Genomic DNA, 22,761 nt, shown 5'->3' with positions numbered 1-22,761 from the left:
TCTATCCTGTTCTATTGATCTATATTTCTGGTTTTGGGCACCAGTACCATACTGTTTTGATGACTGTGGCTTTGTAGTATAGTCTGAAGTCAGGGAGCCTAATTCCTCCAGCTCTGTTTTGTTTGTTTGTTTGTTTGTTTAGAGCAGTTTTAGATTCACAGCAAAATTGAGGGAAAGGTACAGAGATTTCCTATATACCCCCTGCCCCTCCTCCACAAGATCCAACATTATCAACATCCCTCATCAGAGCAGTACATTTGTTACACCTGATTAACCAATATCGACACATTATAATCACCCGAAGTCCATAGTTTAACTTAGGGTTCCCTCTTGGTGTGTAAATTCTATGGGTTTGGACAAATGTATAATGGCATGTATCCATTATTATGGTAATACATACAAAGTATTTTCACTGCCTTAAAATTCCTCTATGCTCTGCCTATTCATCCTCCCATCCCTCAACTCCTGGCAACCACTGATCTTTTCATTGTATCCATAGTTTTGCCTTTTTCCCAATGTCCTATAGTTGTAATCCTACAGTATACAGCCTTTTCAGATTGATTTCTTTCACTTAGTAACACACATTTAAGATTCCTCCATGTTTTTTCATGGCTTGATAGCTCATTTCTTCTTAGTGCTAAATAATATTCCATTGTCTGGATGCACCACAGTTTATTTATTCATTCACCTACCAAAAAAACATCTTGGTTGCTTCCAAGTTTTCGCAATTACAAATAAAGTCACGATAAACATCCATGTGCAAGTTCATTTGTGAACATGTTTTCAACTATTCTGGATAAGTTCCAAGGAGCACAACTGCTGGATCATATGGTAAGAGTATATTTAGTTTTGTAAGAAATAGCCAGACTCTCTTCCAAAGTGGCTGTACCTTTTCCAGCAATGAATGAGAGATCCTGTTGCTTCACATCCTTGTCGACATTTGGCGTCATTAGTATTCTGGATTTTGGCCATTGTAATAGGTGTGTAGTGGTATCTCGTTGTTTTAATTTTTATTTCACTGATGACATATGATGTGGAGCATCTTTTCATATGCTTATTTTCCATCCATATATCTTCTTTGGTGAGGTGTCTGTTAAGGTTTTTGGCCCAGTTTTTAATTGGGTTGTTTTTTATTGTTGAGGTTTAAGAGTTCTTTGTATACTTTAGACAGCAGGTCTTTATAAGATATGTCTTTTGAAAATACTTTTTCCCAGTCTGTCTTCTTCTTTTCTGTTGCAGAGCAGACATTTTTAATTTTAATAAAGTCCATCTTATCAATTATTTCTTTCAGGGATCATGCCTTTACTGTTGTATCTAAAAAGTCATTGCCATACCCAAGGTTATCTAGGTTTTCTCCTATACTATCTTCTAGGAGTTTTATAGACTAGCTTTTTACATTTAGGCCTGTGATCCATTTTGAGTTAATTTTTGTGGAGTGTAAGGTCTATGTCTGGATTCAGTTTTTGCATGTAGACCTCCAGTTGTTCTAGCAAAGACTATCTATCTTTACTCCATTGTATTGCCTTTGCTCCTTTGTCAAAGATCAGTAGTCTGTGTTTATTTGGGTCTTTTTCTGGGCTCTATTTTGTTCCACTGATCTGTCCATCTGTTCTTTCACCAATGCCACACTGCCTTAATTACTATAGCTTTATAGCAAGTCTTGAAGTCAGCCCCCCAAATTTGTTCTTCTTCCATCTTCTGTTGGCTTTCTGGGTCTTTTGCCAGAATCATTGTTTTGATATCCACAAACTAACTTTCTGGGAATTTTGATTGGGATTGCATTAAATCAAGTTGGGAGAGACAGACATGTTGAGTCTTCCTATCCATGAACATAGACTCTCTCTGCATTTATTTAGTTCTTCTTTGGTTTCATCATCAGAATTTTGTAGTTTTTCTCATATAGATCCTCCACAGATTATTTTAGATTTATACCTAAGTATTCCATTTTGGGGCATCCTAATGTAAATGGTTTTTTCTTTTTAATTTCAAAATTCATTTGTTTACTGCTAGTATACAGGAAAGTGAGTATATCCTGAAACATTGCTATAATCACTTATTAGTTCCAGGAGGTTATTTTTGTCAATCTTTTTCAGATTTTCTACATAATATTTACCACTTTTTAGTCAAAAACAATGTAGCCATCTTTGGTCAAATCAAAAAATGATTTACGGTTATCTCCCTAAACACTAGGTAAAAACTGATTTTTTCAGCTTTATCGAGGTATAATTGACAAATAAAATTGTATATATTTAAGATTTATAATTTGATATTTTGATATATGTATACATTGTGAAATGATTACCACAATCAAGCTAATTAACACATCCATCACTTCACATACATATCATTTTCTTTTCCTCCCTCTTTTTCTTCCTTCCTTCCTCCCTTCCTTTCTCTTTCTTTCAAGATGCCTAAGATCTACCCTCTTAGCAAATTTCAAGTGTATAATATAGTACTGCTCCAGAAGTTATTCATCTTGCATAACTGAAATTTTGCATCCTTTGATAAACATCTTCCTGTTTTCCCCTTCTCCCAGTTCCTGGCAAGCACCATTCTAGTCTCTGCTTCTATGAGTTTGGCTATTTTAGATTTTCCATATTAGTGAGATCATGAAGTATTTGTCTTTCTGTGTCTGGCTTTTTTCACTTGGCATAGTGTTCTCCAGGTTCATCCCAGTTGTTGCAAATGGTAGTATTTCCTTCTTTTCTTAAGGCTGAAAAATATCCCATTGCTTCTTTCTATCTATTTATCTATCTGTCTATTTCATTTCCTTTATTTGCTCATCCACTGACAGACATTTAGGTTGTTTTCATATCTTGGCAACTGTGAATAATGCTGCAGTGAACATGGGAATGCAGATATCTCTTCAAGATAGTGAATTCGTTTCCTTTGGATATATATCCAGAAGTGGGATTGCTGGATCATATGGCAGTTCTATCTTTAAATTTTCTAGGAGCCTCCATACTGCTTTCTATAACGGCTATACGAATTTACATTCCCACCAACAGTGTACGAGCATTCCCTTTTCTCCACATCCTTGCCAATACCTGTCATCTCTTGTCTTTTTAACAAGATCCATCCTAACAGGTGCGAGGTGATATTTCATTGTGCTTTTGATTTGCATTTCCCTGATGACTAGTGATGTTTTGCACATTTTCATATAGCTGCAGGCCACTGGTATGTCTTCTTTTGAGACATGTCTATTCAGGTCCTCTATCCATTATTTATTTTTTAAATTATTTATACAATTTTTAAAGACTTCTTTCCATTTACACTTATTACAAAATATTTGCTACTTCCCTAAACACTAGGTAAAAGCCGATATTTTAAAAATCAAAAACCCTTTGCTAAAAAATCTTCAAGACATAAAACTGGTTAAAAGATTTTTGGGTGCATTATGTGCGTGCTTTGACTGGTATGAAGGTTATTCCCTGATTTACAGCAGTTTCTCTAACAAAGGGATATTAGTTGATCATTTTCATCATATTATTAATATAGTAACTGTCCAGTTAGGTTAAAAATTTCGAGAGCTAGATACTGATGCTTAATTGTTTACACTTTTAAGCCTATTTTGAATAAATGAGATCCCAGTGGGGAAAGTACACAGAAGATGCAAATTAAAAATTCAGTTAATTCAGAGGAACAATGCAACCTAGATTTGTACAACACCCGCTGTCCTGGATGATGGTGATATTTATTGAAATAGAGAACAATGAGGTAAAAACAAGTTTGGAAGGTGAAACCATTAATTGTTTTTGAACGTAAGTTTGAAATGCATATTAATCCTCTAAGCAGAGACACAAAGCAGGCAGTTGGATATAAGAATAAGCTCAGGAGAGAATGGGGCTCAAGATATAAATTTGGAGGATCATCATCACACAGAATATGTTTCAAGTCATGATGCTAAATGTGTTCCTCAAGGGAGCGAGGGTGGACTATACAGGGAAGAGGATCTAGGACTGATTTCTGGGGCATTCAAAATTGAAAGGTTAAGAAGAGGAAGAGAATTATGAAAGGAAAACTAAGAAGAAACAGCCAGAAATGTAGGTGGAAAGTCAGGAGAGTGTATTTTCCCAGAAACCAAGTTTTAAGAAAGTGTCTCAAGAAAGAGAAGGCGACTGACTGGAACAAACGTTCCTGAAAGTTTAAGTTAACTGAAGACTCAGAATTGGCCATTATATTTGTCATTGTGGTGGTCATTGGTAACCTTAATCAGAATGGAGTGGGTTTAAGAGATAATGGGGGAAGAGGAAGTGGAAACTGGAAGTGTAAACAGCTCTTTCAAAGAGTTTTGCTGGAAACAGAGCAAGAGACATAGGGGGGCACTAAAAGATTCAAGACCAAGATAAATTTTATTTTATTTTGCTCATGATAAGAGATAGTAAAGTATGTTTGCAGATTAATGGAAATGAAGCAGCTGAAGTGGGAAATTGTATAATACAGGAAGGAGAGGAAATAATCTCAGTAATGGAACACTCAAGTAGGCAAGAAGTTTTGGAGTCCAGCGTACACATGGAAGAGTAATCCTTAGAAGTATGGGCAGTTCATCCATCCTAACAGAGGGAACATGGTGTAGAAAGGTAGAAAGGTGATTTAGCCAGTTTTGGTATATCAGTTCATGTAAACTGCAACAGAAGCAGCAAAACCAACACTGCTCAGATTAGTACTTTCAGGTGATAATTACAAATAATTCTCATGTACTCATTAAAGTAGTATCTCTGCTAGGAAACATCTGTTCAGATTAGTTCTGTGTAACTTTAATCAAGAAAACAACATTAGAAAAATATATAATTCGGACCTCACTAACTCAGCTAGATGCCTGGCCAATAGTCTCCCTTAGAGACATAGTTTTAACTATTCCACTGGTCCTTGCAACCTGAAAAAACCTAATGGATTCTTTAGACTTTACCCTATAATTCATCATTTTCATAGACAACACAAGTTTTATACTATGCCTACTTCATTCTTGAATTTTACATTTTAATTCCTCTCAGCTTGTTCAATAAAAAGAAAGTAATAAATAGAATTTTTTTTAAAAAAGAAGAGGTAAATAGGGGTGGGATTCTATGAAAACTGGCATAACTGATAATGAATGTCAATTACCTGAACTCAAAAAGATAACTTGGTTGAATACAAAATTTTAAATCACATCATTTTCTCCTCAAAATTCTGTAGGTGTTGCTCTGTTACTTTCTTTAATTTGGAGTCTAAATGATAGATACTAAATTTAGATGACTCAGTACTGTAATACTTGCTCCCTAGCAGGTAATTTGTTAAAGTGCTCTATGTTTATGTCTTATTTTGTTTTTCATGCGTGGAGACTTATATGATAGCTAATAATTATTTTAAATCACAAACTTTGCCAAGATGAGTCCAGATGTGTGTCATTTCTTATTTATTTTGCCTGAGAGATAATGAACTTTTTCAATTCACAGGCCCAGAATTCTTTTCCCCCCAGCACTGGGAATTTTTTTCAATTTTGTTTTGATTATTATTTCTGTTCTAACTGCTGTGGTTTATTTTTCAGAAATAATAACTGTTATTGAATTTCCATTCTCTTTACGTTATGGCTTCATTTTCATTATTTTACTTCCTTTTCCTTTATCTTTTGAATTCTAGGAGAATTTTTTTAGCTTGTTCTCCATCATACTGATCTGATTTTCCACAGTATCGATTTTAGTTTTTACTGGTCCCATTGTGGACTTTAGAGTCTTGCAATTAATCTTCTCTCACCCACCTTCCTTTTCATCTCATCCTGTTGCTTTTTCATTTTTCTATTCTCAACTTGCAACACTGTACTCTGTTTCTTGGATGCATGCCATTCATTCTAATGAATCTGAGAATTCTGAATAGTTTTCTAAAATTTTTTGGTTTCCTAGTGTAAATAATCTTTATTACCATGCTCTTCTTGTGAGTTTCTAAGATGATATTCCATTTCCTTTGTTATTCAAATATTTTCAAGGGTTGCATATAGTTGGGTTTTATTCTATTTACTCAGCTCAGAACAAAAAAAGATTTATCTAAGACTAGTATTTTCCAACAGATAGGATATGTAGATTGATCTGGGGGTCACTCTTACTTCAGTGCTGCTCTAGTCCCAGAATTATGTACAATTTTAGCTCAATTTAGTAGTATTTTGTAAGCTTTCCAGGTAATGAGCATTCGCCCTGTTGAGAAGACATTTTGCCCCACTCATAGGTTGCTTCTCTATCACTCTGAAGTAATGGAGTACATGAAAAAGAAACTGTAAATCTCAGAGTACACTACTGCTTATTAGTAGAAACCTACAACACTTTGTTTGTATATATTACATTTCTTAGGATGTAATGCACTTCTGTTAGACCTTTTCCTACTTCCCTGTTGCCTAGTTGTTTCTGGGTTTTACAGACACCAATTAGGCAACACTTTGGCTGCCTCCCAGATCTATGCTCCTGGAATAAAGAAGTCTTTCCAGACACTTTATCCCTGAATCAGAAACAAGAAAAGAGCTTCAGTACTATCATCTCAGATTTTAGACCAGCAGATATGGAGGGCCATCAGTTACATATCTGGAAACAATTTCACTAGCCCTGGCTTTCATGGGACTATCCTCTCAGATTCTGAAACCAGGTTGACTGTAAATTCTAAATTTCTTACATTATTGTGAATTTCACCCTTTCTATTTTGTTTTAAAGATTTTTTGAAGTGGACCACTTTTAAAGTCTTTATTGAATTTGTTACAATATTGCTTCTGGTTTATGTTTTGGTTTTTGGCCCTGAGGCATGTGGGATCTTAGCTCCCAGACCAGGGATTGAACCTGCACCCCCTGCATTGGAAGGTGAAGTCTCAACCACTGGACCACCAGGGAAGTCCCTCATCCTTTCTATGTATATACATATTTCTATCATCCTCACTTTTCAGATGAAGAAACTAGGTCACAGAGCAGATAAGTGGCTTGTCCAAGGAAGCAGTCAGAGGCAGGACTAGGCTGCCAACCCAGGAGATTTTACTCCAGAGCCTGTACACTTAATCATTGAACTCTCTATCCTTTCTGAACACTATACTTAGTTAAAAAATTAGTTTCATCCTATAATGACCACAGTCCTCTCAAATCATGGTTCTTGTCTCTGTTGACAGGTATATATGTAACAATTAGAATAATAGTAGATAACATTTATTAACTACTAGATATGTGCCAGGCATTGGGTTATACAATTAATATACATTATCACATTTAATCCTCACAACTCTGTGATAGATACTATCATTATTCCCATTTAACAAATTGAAAACAACGGCAATAATAACATTAGGCCTTAGAGATGGTAATAAATTTACCCAGAGTCAGATCTGGTAGATGGAAAGGCTGGGATTCAAATTTGATCTGACTTCTAAATCCAACTGCTCACCTTTTATCCTATAAAGCCTCTATTTAATAGGTATAATATGTTGCATATAATTCTACAATAAATTGATAGTATATTTTGCTAAAAATCTCATATGTTAAGAATTATATTATATATTCAACTATAAATTAATACCTTCTGAAACAAAAATTTTCCTTCATCATATACAAATGGTTGCAAATTGGCCAGAGATTTCTGAATATGCTTGTGGTAAGGGATTTAAATTCAATAAATTTTCCTATATTCACTTTGGTAGATCTCTGTGCACTGCATGAAGAGGCTTTCTTACCCTCTAACTTCCTGTAGGGTTTAACCAAGGAGGAGTACTGGCAGGAAATCAGACAGAGGAAGGAAAGGACCCTTGGGGTATTTGTTTTGTTCCCTCAATCCCTGAGGGTCCTTGCATGCCAGATGAGCACTGAAGGTCACTGTTCGGGCCTCACAGTGGTAACTTGCCCCTGTTACTAGCCCACAAGTTTTGTGCTATATCTTGTGACTTCTCTACACCTTGTCCACCCTTATAAATCATTCCTTCACTAAATTCACTCAAATTACCGAAATTAAGTGTGCCATCTCTCTTCTCTGCAAAGACCTGGGCTGATACAGAAATGATCTATTCTGGCATAGAACAAACGCCTTAATATTTTAGAAGAGGATATTCTCCCATACTATATGCATCCTTAATGTTCATATGTCTTTTTAGAAATAGCAAAGATGTGTAAGTGTAATTACAAAGAAAAGGATGGGTAATGTTACAGCAAACACACTTTCCTTGGACTCCTAATGTTGACTTTTCAAATTGGATATACTAAATCACTCATGACTCAGTTAACATACAATTTTAATGCAAGATGAATAGAATGAACAAGCAAACCCATGATTACTGAGCATAGAAAACTATTTTGCTCACTTCAGCCATGTCAATTCCATCCTAACTGGGATGTTTTAGGCACTTAAAGATTTATGTTTGCCTCAAGTATTTATGAGCCCAAACTAAATGTGCCTAATACCACTGGGTTTTATAAATAGTCAAAGATAGCTAGTCACTTATATTTATGACATATGTGGTGAAATATTTACACAGCATCTCCTGGACAGGAAACTTCAACTGAAGCACCTCGAGTGATCACTGGCATTATTTTTCTATTCATAGAAAAATGTGTTAGCAGGAATATAGAGAAATAAGCACTCTAAATATTGGAGAGAATGTACATTTACTGACTTAAAGTTTAAGATACTCTTTTAAAGACTTTGTAAAGCAATTTTGCCTCTAATAATTTATCCTAAGAAAATAATCACAGATGTGTGTAAAAATTTATTTATCCATTTGTTCACTAAGACAATCAATATAAACATCCGTATAAAAAGGAATATGCAGGGACTTCCCTGGTGGCGCAGTGGTTGAGAATCTGCCTGCTAATGCAGAGGACACGGGTTTGAGCCCTGCTCTGGGAGGATCCCACATGTCGCGGAGCAGCTAGGCCCGTGAGCCACAACTACTGAGCCTGTGCGTCTGGAGCCTGTGCTCTGAAACAAGAGAGGCTGCGATAGTGAGAGGCCCGCGCACCGTGATGAAGAGTGGCCCCTGCTTGCCACAACTAGAGAAAGCTCTCACACAGAAATGAAGACCCAACACAGCAAAAATAAATTAATTAATTAATAAACTTCTACCCCCAACATCTTCTTTAAAAAAGAAAAAAAAAAAAGGAATATGCAGTCATTAAAAATGATGTTATGGAAGAATGTATAATGGCATGGAAAAATATTTACAAAATATTCTAGGTGGAAAAAACAGGTATTAAAATGATATGTAAGCTACTTCCAGTGCCAGCCATGATGGAGAAAGCTGACTGCAGCCTATCATTCCCACTGATTACAACTAAAACTCACAACAGAATACAAAAAACCACCACCTAAGGACTTTGAAAAGTACACATACCAGGTGTATTGGGAATTACAGTGAAAACTTGAATTAAGGATCCATAATGGGTGAGGTTCATGAATTTTTATTTTCCTTTTTTCCCTAGAATTGACTTGAGGGCAAGCTGAATTCTGGAATTGTGCAGCAAGTACAGACAGCAAAAACTCCAGGAGAAATGCCTTCTTCTCTGCCAGAGGTCTGGGAAAAAGACTGCTGTGTGCTGGAGATTTTGAGGGAGATCCCTTTTTTTTTCACCTTTCATTTCTCTCCCAGCCGTGCTCTGAGGCCAGGCCCAGTCACAGAGCTGCACAGGCAACAGCACATGTATCTAAAACCCCAAGAAAAACCAGAGAAACTGGGAAAAGGCCTTCTTACAGAGGATTTTTTTCTCTTGCTGCTTCTCTGTGAAGGACGTTCCAATTGTGTAGGACTGCATGGCAGCATAGGAGGCTCAGATTCTGAGAGAACTCCATCTTTCTGGCCAGAGAAACCAAGAAAAAGAGTGTCTGAGAGCTGGAGTGTATGGGAGAAATCATGGAGAGAAGAGAGCTGAAAAGAAGCAACTCCTAAGTCTATGTTATGAACTGACATAAGTCTTGGACCTGCCCAGAACAAACCTAAAGAAGCATAGCAGAGGCATCAAGACCTGAACTACCATAGAAAACATTACTGTAGTTCTAGACTAACCCTTGAGTGGTGTAAGCTCCAGTAAGATCCAAAAAGCATTGCAAAATCTTTGAAAATTCAGCTGACATCAGAACCACTATGAGACAGAATATGAAGTTAGAACCTAACTCAATTGATTGCCTCCTAAACAATCAAACAGAAAAGCAAGTCAACGTTTTCCAAAGGGCTTTAACAAGACCCAGAGTCTCACAACATAATATTCCAAATGTTGAGGGTACATTCAAAAATAACTTGACATACAAAGAGCCAGAAATCTGATCAATATTCAAGGAAAAAGACAATTAACAAATGCCACTTCCAAGATGGCCCAGATGTTGGAATTATCAGGCAAGGACTTTAGGACAGCTCTTCAATGATCCTCCATAAGATAAAAGGTGAACATTGTTTAAAAGAATAAAAGATAGAAATGCTTAGTTGAGAAGTAGAAGCTATGAAGAAAATGGAAATTTTAGAACTGAAAAAGACAAAAGCTGAAATTTTATAACTCCTTGTATGCACTTAATAGCAGAATGCAGATAACAAAGGAAAGAGTCAGCGAATTTGGAGACAAATCAATAGAAATTATACAACCTAAAGAACAGAGAGGACAAAAGGACTGAAAAAAAAAGCCATGTCCTCAGAAACCTGTGTGACAATAATCAAAAGGTCTGATATTCATATCAATGGAGTCCCAGAAGAAGAGATAAAGGAGATAGATGGGTGCAGAAAGAATATCTGAAGAAACAATGACTGAAAACTTCTCAAATTGAGTGAAAGATATCAGATTGCAGATTCAAGAGGTTCAGCAAATCCCTAATAGCATAAACTCATAAAAACAGGGCCAGACACATCATAATCAAACTGTTCAAAACTAAAGATAAAGGGAAAAAACTTAAAGCAAGCCAGAGGAAAACAACACATTACATTCAAGAGAGCAATGGTTTGGATGATTGCAGGTTTCTCATCAGAAATCATAGAGGCCAGATGACAGTGGCACAACATCTTTTAAGTGATAAAAGAACTATTAACCAGAATTTTATACCCAGTGAAAATATCTTTCAGGACTGAAGGCAAAACAGAAGAAGTCTTTGATTAAGGAAACTAAAGGAATTTGTTGCCAGTAGATCCGTTCTTAAAGAAATGCTAAAAAAATGTTCTCAGGCTTATAGGAAATGATATCAGAGGGAAATATAGACACAAGGACTGAACGAAGAACAATAAAAATGGTAAATATCTGGGTAAATATAATAGACTATTTTACTCTACTAAGCTATTTAAAATATTTGACTTGATAGCAAAACTTATAATATTGTCTATGGAGTTCTCAAGTTATTTGGATGTACTTAATATGACAATTATCACATAAGGTGGGGAGGGTAAAGTGATAAGGTTTGTATGTTTTAATTGAAGTGGTAAACTATTCACTCTAATTGTGTAAAGTGAGGTGTGTATATGATAATCCCAGAACAGCAACTAAAATGATAATACAAAGAGATAATCCAAATAGCCCATAAATTAAAATGAATACTAAAAAATACTCACATAATCCAGAAGAAGGCAGGAAATGGGGAATGAGGGAACGAAAAAAGGGTAAGAAAAAGAAAACAAATAATAAATGGTAGACCTAAATCCAACCATTTCAATAATTAAATTAAATGTAAATGGTATCTACTGAAGTATAGAGATTATCAAATAAATTTAAAACTAAGACTCAATATGTTGTCAAAAAACAATCTACTTTAAATATATCATTATAGATAAGATAAAAGTAAAAGGATGAAAAAAATATACAATCAAGAGAAGGCTGGAAAAGTTATGTTAATATCAAGCAAAGCAGACTTTGGAACAAGGAAAATTATCAAGGAAAAAGAAGAATATTTATAATCATAAAATGAACAATTCATCAAGATATATAGCATTCTTAAATGTGTATGTACTTAACAATGTATATGCCCCAAAATATGTGAAGTAAAACTGATAAAACTGAAACAAGAAATAGACAAACCCATAATTACACTTTTACACAATTACACAATTACAGAGAGACTTCAATGCTCATCTCTGTTAATGAGAGAGCAGGCAGACAGAAAATCAGCAAGATATAGGAGACCTGATCAACGTTAACCACTAACTTAATATAATTGACATTTAAGGAACACTACCTAACAAGAGAAGAATACATTTTTTTTCAAGTGTACATGAAATATTCAACATGATAGTCCATATTTGAGCCATAAAAACAAACTTAACAAATTTAAAAGAATTGAAATCATGCAGAAAATGATCTCTGATCATAATGGAATTTAAACTAGAAACAAATGACAGAAAGATATCTCAGATATAGCCAAAAATGTGTAAATTAAACCCCACATGTTTAAATAACCATTGTAAAATAGAAAGACTCCCATGGGGGCAAGGAATATACGGGAAATCTCTCTACATTTCCCTCAATTTTGCTGTGAACCTAAAACTGCTCCAAAAACAAAGACTTGATAATTTTTTTAAATTGAAAGATTCAAAGGAATTTAAAAAATATTTTGAAGTGAATGACAAAGAAAATAAAATGTATTAAAACTTCTGAGATGCAACTAAAGCAGTACTTGGTATTAAATATTTTAAAAGGGAAGAAGGACTCAATTTAATAAATAAATATGTTTCCACAGATTTGTTTGTTAAGAACCTAATAAAGAAGAACCAATTTAACCCAAAACAAAAGGGAGAAAGTAATAAACTTTAAAAACAGAAATCAATGAAATTGAAAACAGAAAAACAATAGGAAAAACCAGTGAAACCAAAAGCTGACCTCTGAAAAACATAAATAAAATTGAGAAGTCCTTAGCCACACTGATGAAGAAAAAAGAGATAAGACACAGATTCCCAATATCAGGAATGAAATGTGGTTATCACCACAGACCCTAAAGACAATAAGAGAAAGATAAGAAAAGAATGTTGATATTAGATGAAATGGATCAACTTTTTGAAAGATATAAACTACCAAATCTCAATGAAAAAGAAAGAAGCTGAATACTCCCTATATCTTGAAATCAACCAAAATGAATTTTCAACAAAGAAAACTCCTGGCCCAGTGGTTTTCACTTATAAATTCTGTCACAAATTTCAGGAAGAAGTAAAACCAATTCTGCTCAATCTCTTCCAGAACACTGAGGAGGAATAAGGCTAGCATTACACTAATATCAAAGTCAGGCAAAGAAGAAAAATAAAAAACTACACACAAATATTCCTCATTAACAGAGAGGTAAAATCAACAAAATATTAGCAAATCAAATTAAGCAATATATAAAAAGGACAATATACCACAGTCAAGTGCATTCACCCCAGGAGTGTAAGACTGACTTAATATTCAAAAATCAATCAATGTAATTCACCATATTAAGAGGGAAAAAAAGCCATATGAACATATCAATAGATGCAGTTAAAATCATGACAAAATTCAACATCCATTTACGATATTTTTTAAAAAAGCTTCTCAATAAACAAGAAACAGAAGGAAATGTACTCAAACTGATAAAGGGTATATGCATAAAAAGTCTATAGCTACTATTATACTTACTTGCAAAAGACTGTTTCCTCCTAAAAAAGAAATGACAAGAATATCCACTCTCACCACTTATGTTCAGTATCATATTAGAAGTCTTAACCAATGCAATAACACATGAAAAAGAAATAAAAACCATGACAATTAGAAAACTGTCTCTATTAGCAGATGATATGATTGTCTATATAAAAAAAGAAAATTCCATGAAATCCACAACAAAGCTCCTAGAATTAATAAGTGAATTAGCAAAATCATAGGATATAAGGTCAATATGCAAAAATCAAATGTATTTAACATTTAACAAAAAGTAAAATTTAACAATACTATTTGTTTCACTGAAGAGGACATACACATGGCAAGTAGACATGAAAAGATGGTTCAAGATTATTAGCCATTTGAGAAATGCAAATTATAACCCCAATGAGATAGCACTACACACCAATCAAAAATTAATTGGATGTCATCAAAATGATAAACTTTTGCTCTGCAAAAGACACTACAGATCATCCTCAATTTACCATGGTGTCACATCCTGATAAACTCATGGTAAAGTGAAAATATTGCCTAAGTCAAAAATGCACTGAACACATAACCTACTGAACATCATAGCTTAGCCTAGCCTGCCTTAAACGTGCTCAAAATACTTACATTAGCCTACAGTTGGGCAAAATCATCTAACCCAAAGCCTATTTTATAATAATGTGTTGAATGTCTCATGTAATTTACTGAATACTCTACTGAAAGTGAAAAACAGAATGTAAGTGTATTGGTTGCTTACCCTCCTGATCGCATGGCTGACTGGGAGCTGGGGCTCGCTGCCCTGCCCAGCACTGCAAGAGCATATCGTGCCACATATCACTAACCCAGGAAGAGATCAAAATTCAAAACTGGAAGTACAGTTTCTACTGAATGTATATCACTTTCATACTATAAAAAAGTCGAAAAATCATAAAGTCGAACCATTGTAAATTGGGGCCTGTCTATACCAACAAAAGGTAAAGATACTCCCAGACAGGGAGAAAATGTTTGTAAATCACGTATTTGACAAAGAACTTCTATTCAGCATACACAAAAACTCTCAAAGCTTAACAATAAGAAAACAACCCTTGTTTTTAAATGGGCAAAGGATTTGAACAGGCACTTCGTAAAGAAGATATATGTATGATAAGAATGATAAGAAAAGAGGCTTAATACCATTAGTCATGAGGGAAATGCAAATTAAAACCACAATGAAATACCACTGCACAACTATTAGAATAGCTAAAGTAGAAGAAAAACTGACAATGCCACACACTGACAGGACGCAGAGCGACTGGAACTCTCATACATTGCTGATGGCAGTGCAACGTGGCACAACCACTCTGGAAAACAGTTTGGCAGTTTTTTTATCAAGCTAAACATATACTTGCCATATAACCAAGCGATCCCACTCTAAGTAAAAATAAAAACTCATGTTCGTACAAAAACTTGGATGCAAATGTTTACAGTAGCTTTCCTCATAATCACCCCAAACTAGGAAAAACTCAAATGCACTTCAATTTATGAGCGAATCAACAAAGCAATACATCAATACCATAAAATACTACTCAGCGTTAAAATGGAACAAATTATGGATACACACAGCAGCAGAGAGGAATCTGAAATGTATTATGCTAAATGAAAAGCGCCAGGCTCAAAGGCTACATCCCGTATGCTTTACATATTCGTGTAGAAAAGGCAAAACTACAAGGATAGAAAACAAACCTGTGATTGTTAAGATTCAGGGGAGGGTTTGACTCTAAGGGGACAGTACAAGGGAACATTTTAATATTTTTAGGTGATTGTGGTGGTGGCTACCATGCATCCGTCAAAACTCAGAACTGCACACCAGAAAGAGTGAATTATGGTGTATATTAATTTTAAAAAACAAATTTATACAAACCATATGTATATATTGAATTTTTGTTTCAAAGAAAAGTACATATATGGCTCAAAAGGCAAATGGCAAAATACTAACATTGGTATCTCCTTTAATTTAAATATAATTTTAAAATAATTTTTATAAATAATATGATTTTTCTGAAATCTGTATATATAAATGTGCACACACATATATACACATACATGCATATAATGTATACATGCATATATATATACAGTCTGACTTTCCCTCTATGTGTGTTTCTGAGTGTTCATGAAGTTCTGAAGTAAATACCATCTTGAAGCACTACAATGCTAAGATGCACTGAAAATTAGGGATACTTAAGATGGAATATATTTGCTTCCCCACGGTTTCCAGTATTATACAAATTTTCTGGAATTTTAGGTACTGCTTTTGAAATTAAAATTTTAAGTTATAATACAGCCTGACAGTTGTAAATATGTCAATCTGAAAGGGCTAGACCATTGTCTCACTGACTTTTTAGAATTCCATGCTTCTAAAGCACTGTCATGAACACATGCCATTTGCTCAAGATTCAAAATGACAGTATTGTTATCACTCGGTGAATTCAAGCAATTTCTCTGGTGATTCCCAATTAGCCTGTCTTGATCCAGCCTATCAAAGCAACATTGCATACCTTGCTGCCCTCCACGACGGATCTGATCCAGGGGTCTCTCACATGCAGAGAGGGGTCTGTGCTCACTGTCCTCTGGCAGGAATACCCTGCAGGTGAGACAGGGGCCCTTTAACTGTCTAGCCACAGGCTGCTAGACGCAAAAGAAAGCTACGTTGTTATGGAATCCTAAGCAGTAAGATTTTTCCAAGCGTGCTTGGATCACAGGAACATCTGATTCAGTATGGAAAACCGTAGTATTGTTCACACTTCCACAGAAACATATGACATTTCAGGGGAACACAGAGAAACAAATGAAAGCCTCAAGAGCAGCTACCAATTTTGTTAAATGTTATACCAGACATGGGGGATGGCAGAGATGGGAAAAGAAATGACCTCAACATGGTCAGATGACTCTGTAATTTCAATAACATTTGCAACTAGGAAAGGGAATTAGAGATTATATCATCAACTATTTCCCCGACTCTGACAAAACCAGGCCCCTATTTTATGTTTGCTCCAAAAGAAACACTTTCAAAGAGGGGGAAGAGGACTCTGTAAAGTATTATACTCAAAATTCTTCTCCCAGGTTAGGAAAAAGCATTATTTAATCCTTAAAGTTTACGTGCATTTTAGGGTCAAGTCTGATTGTACTGAAAAAAAATTTGCAGTTTCACCCTCTTTGTATAATATCCAAAAAAAAAAAAAAAAGAAAGAAAAAACCAAACCAAAACAAACCAATCTAATTTTGTTCAGACTACTCAATGAACTACTGGCCTTCACATGGCACTCTGCGGTTTTGACTGGCAAAGCTAAGTATCATAGTTACATAATAGTATGTAGAATCTCTTCTCAAGATATTTTATTTCCTATTTAAAATTAAGCCATGGACTTAATGGAGTCAAGAATATTTTATTATAAGTATATAAGTAAATATGACAAACTCAAATGCATCATTTAGTATACTTATGCAGTTTTTTCTCCCTTTTAAACATTTTTAAAGGTCAAAAATTCTTAGTGTGTCTAAAAGCAAAAAATCTATCCTCCAGGTGTACTTGACCATTTCCTGCTCTTTGAACACCCCAAGCTTTTCAAAATCTGAACCCTTATTTATCCTGCTCACTCTGTGGTTTTCTCAAATTCTTTTGCAAAACGGATTTAGATAACAAAAATAAGTACCCAGATTATATTACCTAAAACCTCTGCAAAAATGCCTTCACCCAGTCAAAACAGAAGACCATGCCTTTGGCTTTCATAAAATCATAATATTAAAAAAATCAACAATAAGAATATTTCTATTGATAATCTGCTAGAAAACAATCAAAGGCATCACCTGCTATGCTACCTGATGTTACTTATATGACTAGCTGAGTGATATATAACCTTGCAAAGTCAGTGCCTGGAAGGAACTGTATTTTTCCTGATAAATTGTTATGTTTCCTTTACTCCAACAGTAGACACAATGCAATCAAATGTGTATTCTTTTTCACCTGATTTCCCTAAAGATTAGCCAAACTTGTTTCTCAATTGCAACAAATAGCTTACCCTTGGTGCCACATACATATTTTTCTCTTTCTTTTATTTTACAGTTGTAATTTTTTTACAACATGTTTTTAACTATGACACAGTAAAAGTGACATAATTAAATATATTTTGAAATATGTTTAAATGTTTTAAATATAGTTGGCAGAATTAATATATGAAGGCTGTGTCCTACAAGCTATTCCATGTTAAATTATAAAACAAAAACAGCATGGCCTAGAGCAGCATTTTTCAAACTAAAATGTGAAAAAGAATCACCTAGTGATCTTATTAACAGGTAGATTCTTATTCAGAGGTCTGGGGTGGAGCTGGAGGGTCCACATTTCTACCAGGCTCCCAGATAAGATCACTGCTGGTCCTCACACTACACTTGAGGAGGTAGGGCCTCACCAGTGTTCAGCCTGTGCATGAATGGAAAGTCAGTACAGGAGAAATAATGAATATAATGGAGCCCTAAGACATGATAACTATCAAAATGGCGAGTACCACAAACTAGAGCAAATGGGATCATCACATTTCTATTTCAACCTTTAAAAATCAGTGTCTTAAATCCAAAATCAATATTAATTTTTTATAACAAATGTCCAGTTCACGTTTCTCAAAGAAGTTGATTCTTATTCACGTGTTAGACATTCTACCATATAGAACTGAATAAAATTCTGGTTGATATATTTAAAAAAAAAAGTCTGTAGTGTTTTGAATGTTTTTAGGAGGAAACTGGACAAGAAGAGAATACTCATTGAACATCTGGAAAGTTCCATTTATTCAAATGTTTCCTAACACCCAATGTATTCCAGCACTACTTTGAGGCCTCAACGTCCAGTTTCTTTTTTCTTTTAATTTATGTATGTTGGTTTGATTGATTCCTCATTTCTATTATTTTGGGGGACAATTATTACATAACTTGGGAAATTATTTGATTAGTGAATAAGTGAATGAATCTGCATCATTTGAAGAAAATCCATCAGCTGTGATACTAGTTAAGAAAATATTTTAACATTAGTCAGTTTAATTTTTTTTTCTTTCCAGCTTATTTCCAGTTAAGAGTATTCTTCCCAGCACGGCATGTTTCACAATGATAATTTCCAAAATACTTCACAGTAAAGAAAAGGCCTAGTTTTTCCAAAGTTATTCCATTTTCATAGATTCTCATATTGCCTTTGTCACATGTATGTCTCCTCAGCATAGTTTCTGGTTAAAACTAAAATTAACCAGTTATCTAATACACATAAAGAACTAGCTGAGTCACCACATCAGTACAACAACATTTAAGGTTTTTTTCCTAGGTCACAGGATTTAGAGCCAAGTGTACTAGTCTTCTATTGCTGCTGCAACAAATCAGCATAAATTTAGTGATTTAAACACAAATTTATTATTTTACACATTTGGAGGTCAGAAGTCCAAAATGGGTCTCACTGGGCTAAAATCAAGGTGTCAGCAGAGCTATGTTCCTTCTGGAGGCTCTAGGGATAAATTTATTTCCTCGCCCTTTCCAGCTTGGAGACACCTCCCACATTCCTTGACTCCTGGCCCCTTCCTCCATCTTCAAAGCCAGCAGTGTTGCACCTCTCTGGGACTTTCTTTCACCGTCACATCTTCCTCCAACTGACTCTTTTCCCCTGCCTCCCTCCACTTTTAAGTAAACCTTGGGGTAACGTGGATAATCTGAGCAAATCTCCCTATTTGAAGGTCAGTTGATTAGCAACTTTAATTACTTTGCCATGTAACCTAACATACTCACAGGTTCCAGGGATCAGGATGCAGACATGCTTTGGGGCCCTATTATTCTGCCTATCATGTGGAGACAGTATTCCATTTCCATTTACTTACTTGAATTTTCCTGAAGCACTTTTAGTTCTTTTACAGTTGTTCGATTCTAGGAAAAGAAGCTCTTGGGGAATAACAATAAGAGTATAAGATCACTGATAACAGTATAAAATTACTGAACATTACTAATGTTCAAATATCTTCTTAACCAGTATCACAGCTGATGAATTTTCTTCAAATGATGCAGCTTCATTCACTTAGGCAATAACTTTCATTTCACTTTTTACCATGAGCTCTGATTCTATTGTGATGACTCTCATACTCAAAGTAAGGTATGGATATAGCTGGAACGGCTCCTGCCACATAACCATATGATCCTGGATACGTGTCGCCTGAGATTCCTGAGCTGCATTCTGGTACACTGATGCCATGGATCATGGAATCAGACTGCGGCCACCAGGATAAATGTCCTGACTCTCTGTGATCCAACCAAGTTGGCTAGGACAAGGGCCTTCTCACTGAAGTTTTGAGAAGCTAAACCCTCTTGCAAAATTGCTCTAATGAGCTTAGAATCATTAAAAATGTCCAAAGCACTAAGTAATAAAGTTTATTCCGTTTTTTTTAACACAGAAAAATGAAAAGTTAAATGGGTAAATTATAGTGGCCTAATCTTTTCATACCAATAGTAGGGACGCACAGGCTAGTTGTTTTAACAGCTGTACAATGCTTAAGCTCCAAAGACTCTAAATCTCTAATAACAAAAAGAATAACACTTTGCATGAGTGTTTCTTTGAATATATTCTAGACATATTTTCTCACAGGAACCCTCAATTAAAGATTTATTATATTTTAATCAGAAGCCACAGAGATAAAAAGTTTGAATGATTAGCTGAAGGCCCTATACAAACTGAATTTAAATATGAAAGAGACAAAAATATATTTGTCATGATTATTTAAAATAGGCAGGTCCAACCACTAAATGCTAAAATATAAAGTGTATGACAGTTTAAGCCGAGTCAGATTGGCTCTACTACAGTTTCACGTCACTCAAAGGTTAGGAGAGGTCCATCGTTTCTTGTGAGTCTTGTTTTATAACACACAGTAAGCAATGCCAATGTGAGCTGTCATTTCTCACATGGGTTAACAATACCCTCAATTTCTACCGCTCTCACCTGCTAATCCCCTCCCCTGCGCCCCCAAAACTATATCTAATGCAAAGGTGCTTCTGAGAACTGTTCATAGTTTCTATGGTTCTGGTGGGGTTTCCATCCGTATTTCAGCTCAGTGCTGTTCCTTGACAACACTCAAATGGGCCAGCTCAAAGTGAGATCAGGAGAAATGGGATAAGGTAGTGATCCAAGAGAAATTTTGTTCACATAGCCAGTAAAAGAATTCTGAAAATCTATGCACATATTTTTTAAATAACATCTCAATATTTTTAACATAAGTTTGAACAGTTGAAAAGGGGACATGATTTCTAACACTCTGATACATATTTATCAGAACTTCAGGGCTGCAGGTTTCAGTCTCCGGAAGTCTGCTACATAACATAAAAGGTAGAGCCAATCCTCAATGACAAGCCAATCAACCCAAGAAGACTTTCTGTCAAGATAAGTCTGACTTTGTTTTTCAATCAAATATGAAGATAGTTCTAGTGACAACTGTCTATCTTCTGAATCCTAAAAGGAACAGATAAATACAGCACAGAGCTTTGTCACGTGCTTGTCCCTTGGATGAACAGGGCAGAAGAAAGGAGAACTGGCAGGCAACACCCGTGTTCAGAGACAGATCAGTTTCAAGAAAGAGCTGGAAGTTGAGGAACTGAAAATTGAAACCCCTGAAACACTCTATGCCCTGGTCAGTCTTGGTGCCCAGTTTGGAAAGTGCTGGGGGAAAGGGCTTAAATTCTTCTCTGAAAGTATCTAACATGATACAAACTTAAAATGGTATTTCTATACAAAAACCTGCTGACTGCATATCTTTGAAGCATCCTAAGCCTTTGGAAGTATCTTAAAACAGGTGTCAAGTTCTCTTCATCAAAATGAAGGGTCAACAATTAGAGATTACAATCTTGCTTGTGTAGCCAACCTTGTGTATAACCTTGGACGGGCAGTTCTGGTGATCCAGGAATTGGTTCTACATTTTCTCTAGTCCTCAGAGCTCCTCGCTTTTGTTTTAATTCTCTGTCCATACTTGACCATCTTTTAGTGTATGTTTGGGCCAGTCTTTCACCCTGAAGTTCCTAGGTTCCAGCCCATGTCCTTATTGGGTTTTATTTTCATGTGATATTTCTCCGGCCCTTTCAGTGCCAGAAGTGGATAAACTGTTAAAAAAAACAAAACAAACAAACAAAAAAAACCCCTCCAACTGCCAAGGCCATCATTGTGCCAATGGAGGAGCTGCTTATGCGAACTATTGCGAACTTTTACATGGGAGGATGGGGAAAGTATAAAGTCCACTGTGAATGCGTTTTGAAAAGCTCTCTTCTAATGCTTCTGGGGGGTGGGGGAAGGTTGGAAGTAAATTACTGACAATGGGCAAAAACAGATGCAAAGAAGACAACTTTATTAGGTGATTTCTCTTCTTTATGAGGAGCTTTCTTTCCTTTGTTAGGAGGACAGTCCTTTCAGAGGAAGCGCCAAGTAATTCGACAATACCCAGTTTCCTTCAGCTGCTGCGACTTGATCCCACGGTGGGTGCTCTGGAAAGCACCTTGGGGGCGAACGGGTCTGAGGCCGCTCATGACCAAGGTCGTTCGATCCAGTTGCTAAGTTGAGAATCTTCCCGTGCCACCTCTTAGAAGCAGGTGTGTGTTCCCCTCCAAAGAGCCCACCACCTGGCTACGCCCCACCTCCACTCGTGCCCCAGCTACCAGATAACGCTGGGTGCTACAGAAGGTGCTGCTGCGGGGGCAGCCTGGCCTTCAGACGCAGTCACTGGGGAAGAGGCGAGGACCGGCGTGGATGCTGGAGCACGCGCGCAGGTGCCGGCGCACCCACAAACACACCCGGGCTCGGAGTGAGGGGAGGACGGGGGAGGGGGAGGGGAGCGGCCTTACCAGATCAATGAAAGTCAGGAATTTCCAGCTCCCTCCGTAGGTCTGGTGCGAGGGCATTTCGATGGCCTTGTAGTTGCACAGGATAGAGCAGTAGGACAGCAGGATGGCCACCCGCAGCACCTGGCAAGGGACAAGCGCCATGTTCGCGAAAGGCCTGGACGGGCTCGGCGACGAGGAGGACGGGCGGCGCAGGGCTCTGGCGGGCGCCGTGGGAACTCCGACTGCGGGCGGGGCGGGCGGGGACCTGACGGGACGTGTCCCGCGGGACCGGCGCGACGGCGAGCGCGCGGGCTAGCGCGCGGGCGACCTCGCGGGCGGGGCGGGACGGGGC

At 36.4% G+C, this 22,761-nt stretch overlaps 1 protein-coding gene across 2 annotated transcripts in view; it reads right to left on the bottom strand.

Moving 5' to 3' along the window:
* The window catches only part of AIG1 (androgen induced 1), a 236,604-nt gene extending 213,967 nt beyond the window's left edge, over window positions 1-22,637 (bottom strand). For both annotated transcript variants that reach the window (XM_007450308.1, XM_007450309.1), the window contains exon 1: window positions 22,431-22,637. In XM_007450308.1, the coding sequence (XP_007450370.1) occupies window positions 22,431-22,571 (141 nt within the window). In that variant the 5' untranslated portion in view covers window positions 22,572-22,637. The remainder of the gene's footprint in view (window positions 1-22,430) is intronic.
* Between the last annotated feature and the right edge of the window lie 124 nt (window positions 22,638-22,761).

Source organism: Lipotes vexillifer, unplaced genomic scaffold (assembly GCF_000442215.2).
Source record: "Lipotes vexillifer unplaced genomic scaffold, Lipotes_vexillifer_v1.1 scaffold112, whole genome shotgun sequence".
NCBI lineage: Eukaryota > Metazoa > Chordata > Mammalia > Artiodactyla > Lipotidae > Lipotes > Lipotes vexillifer.
Note: the sequence above shows the minus strand (reverse complement) of the source record. Positions and strands in the feature narration are given on the sequence as shown.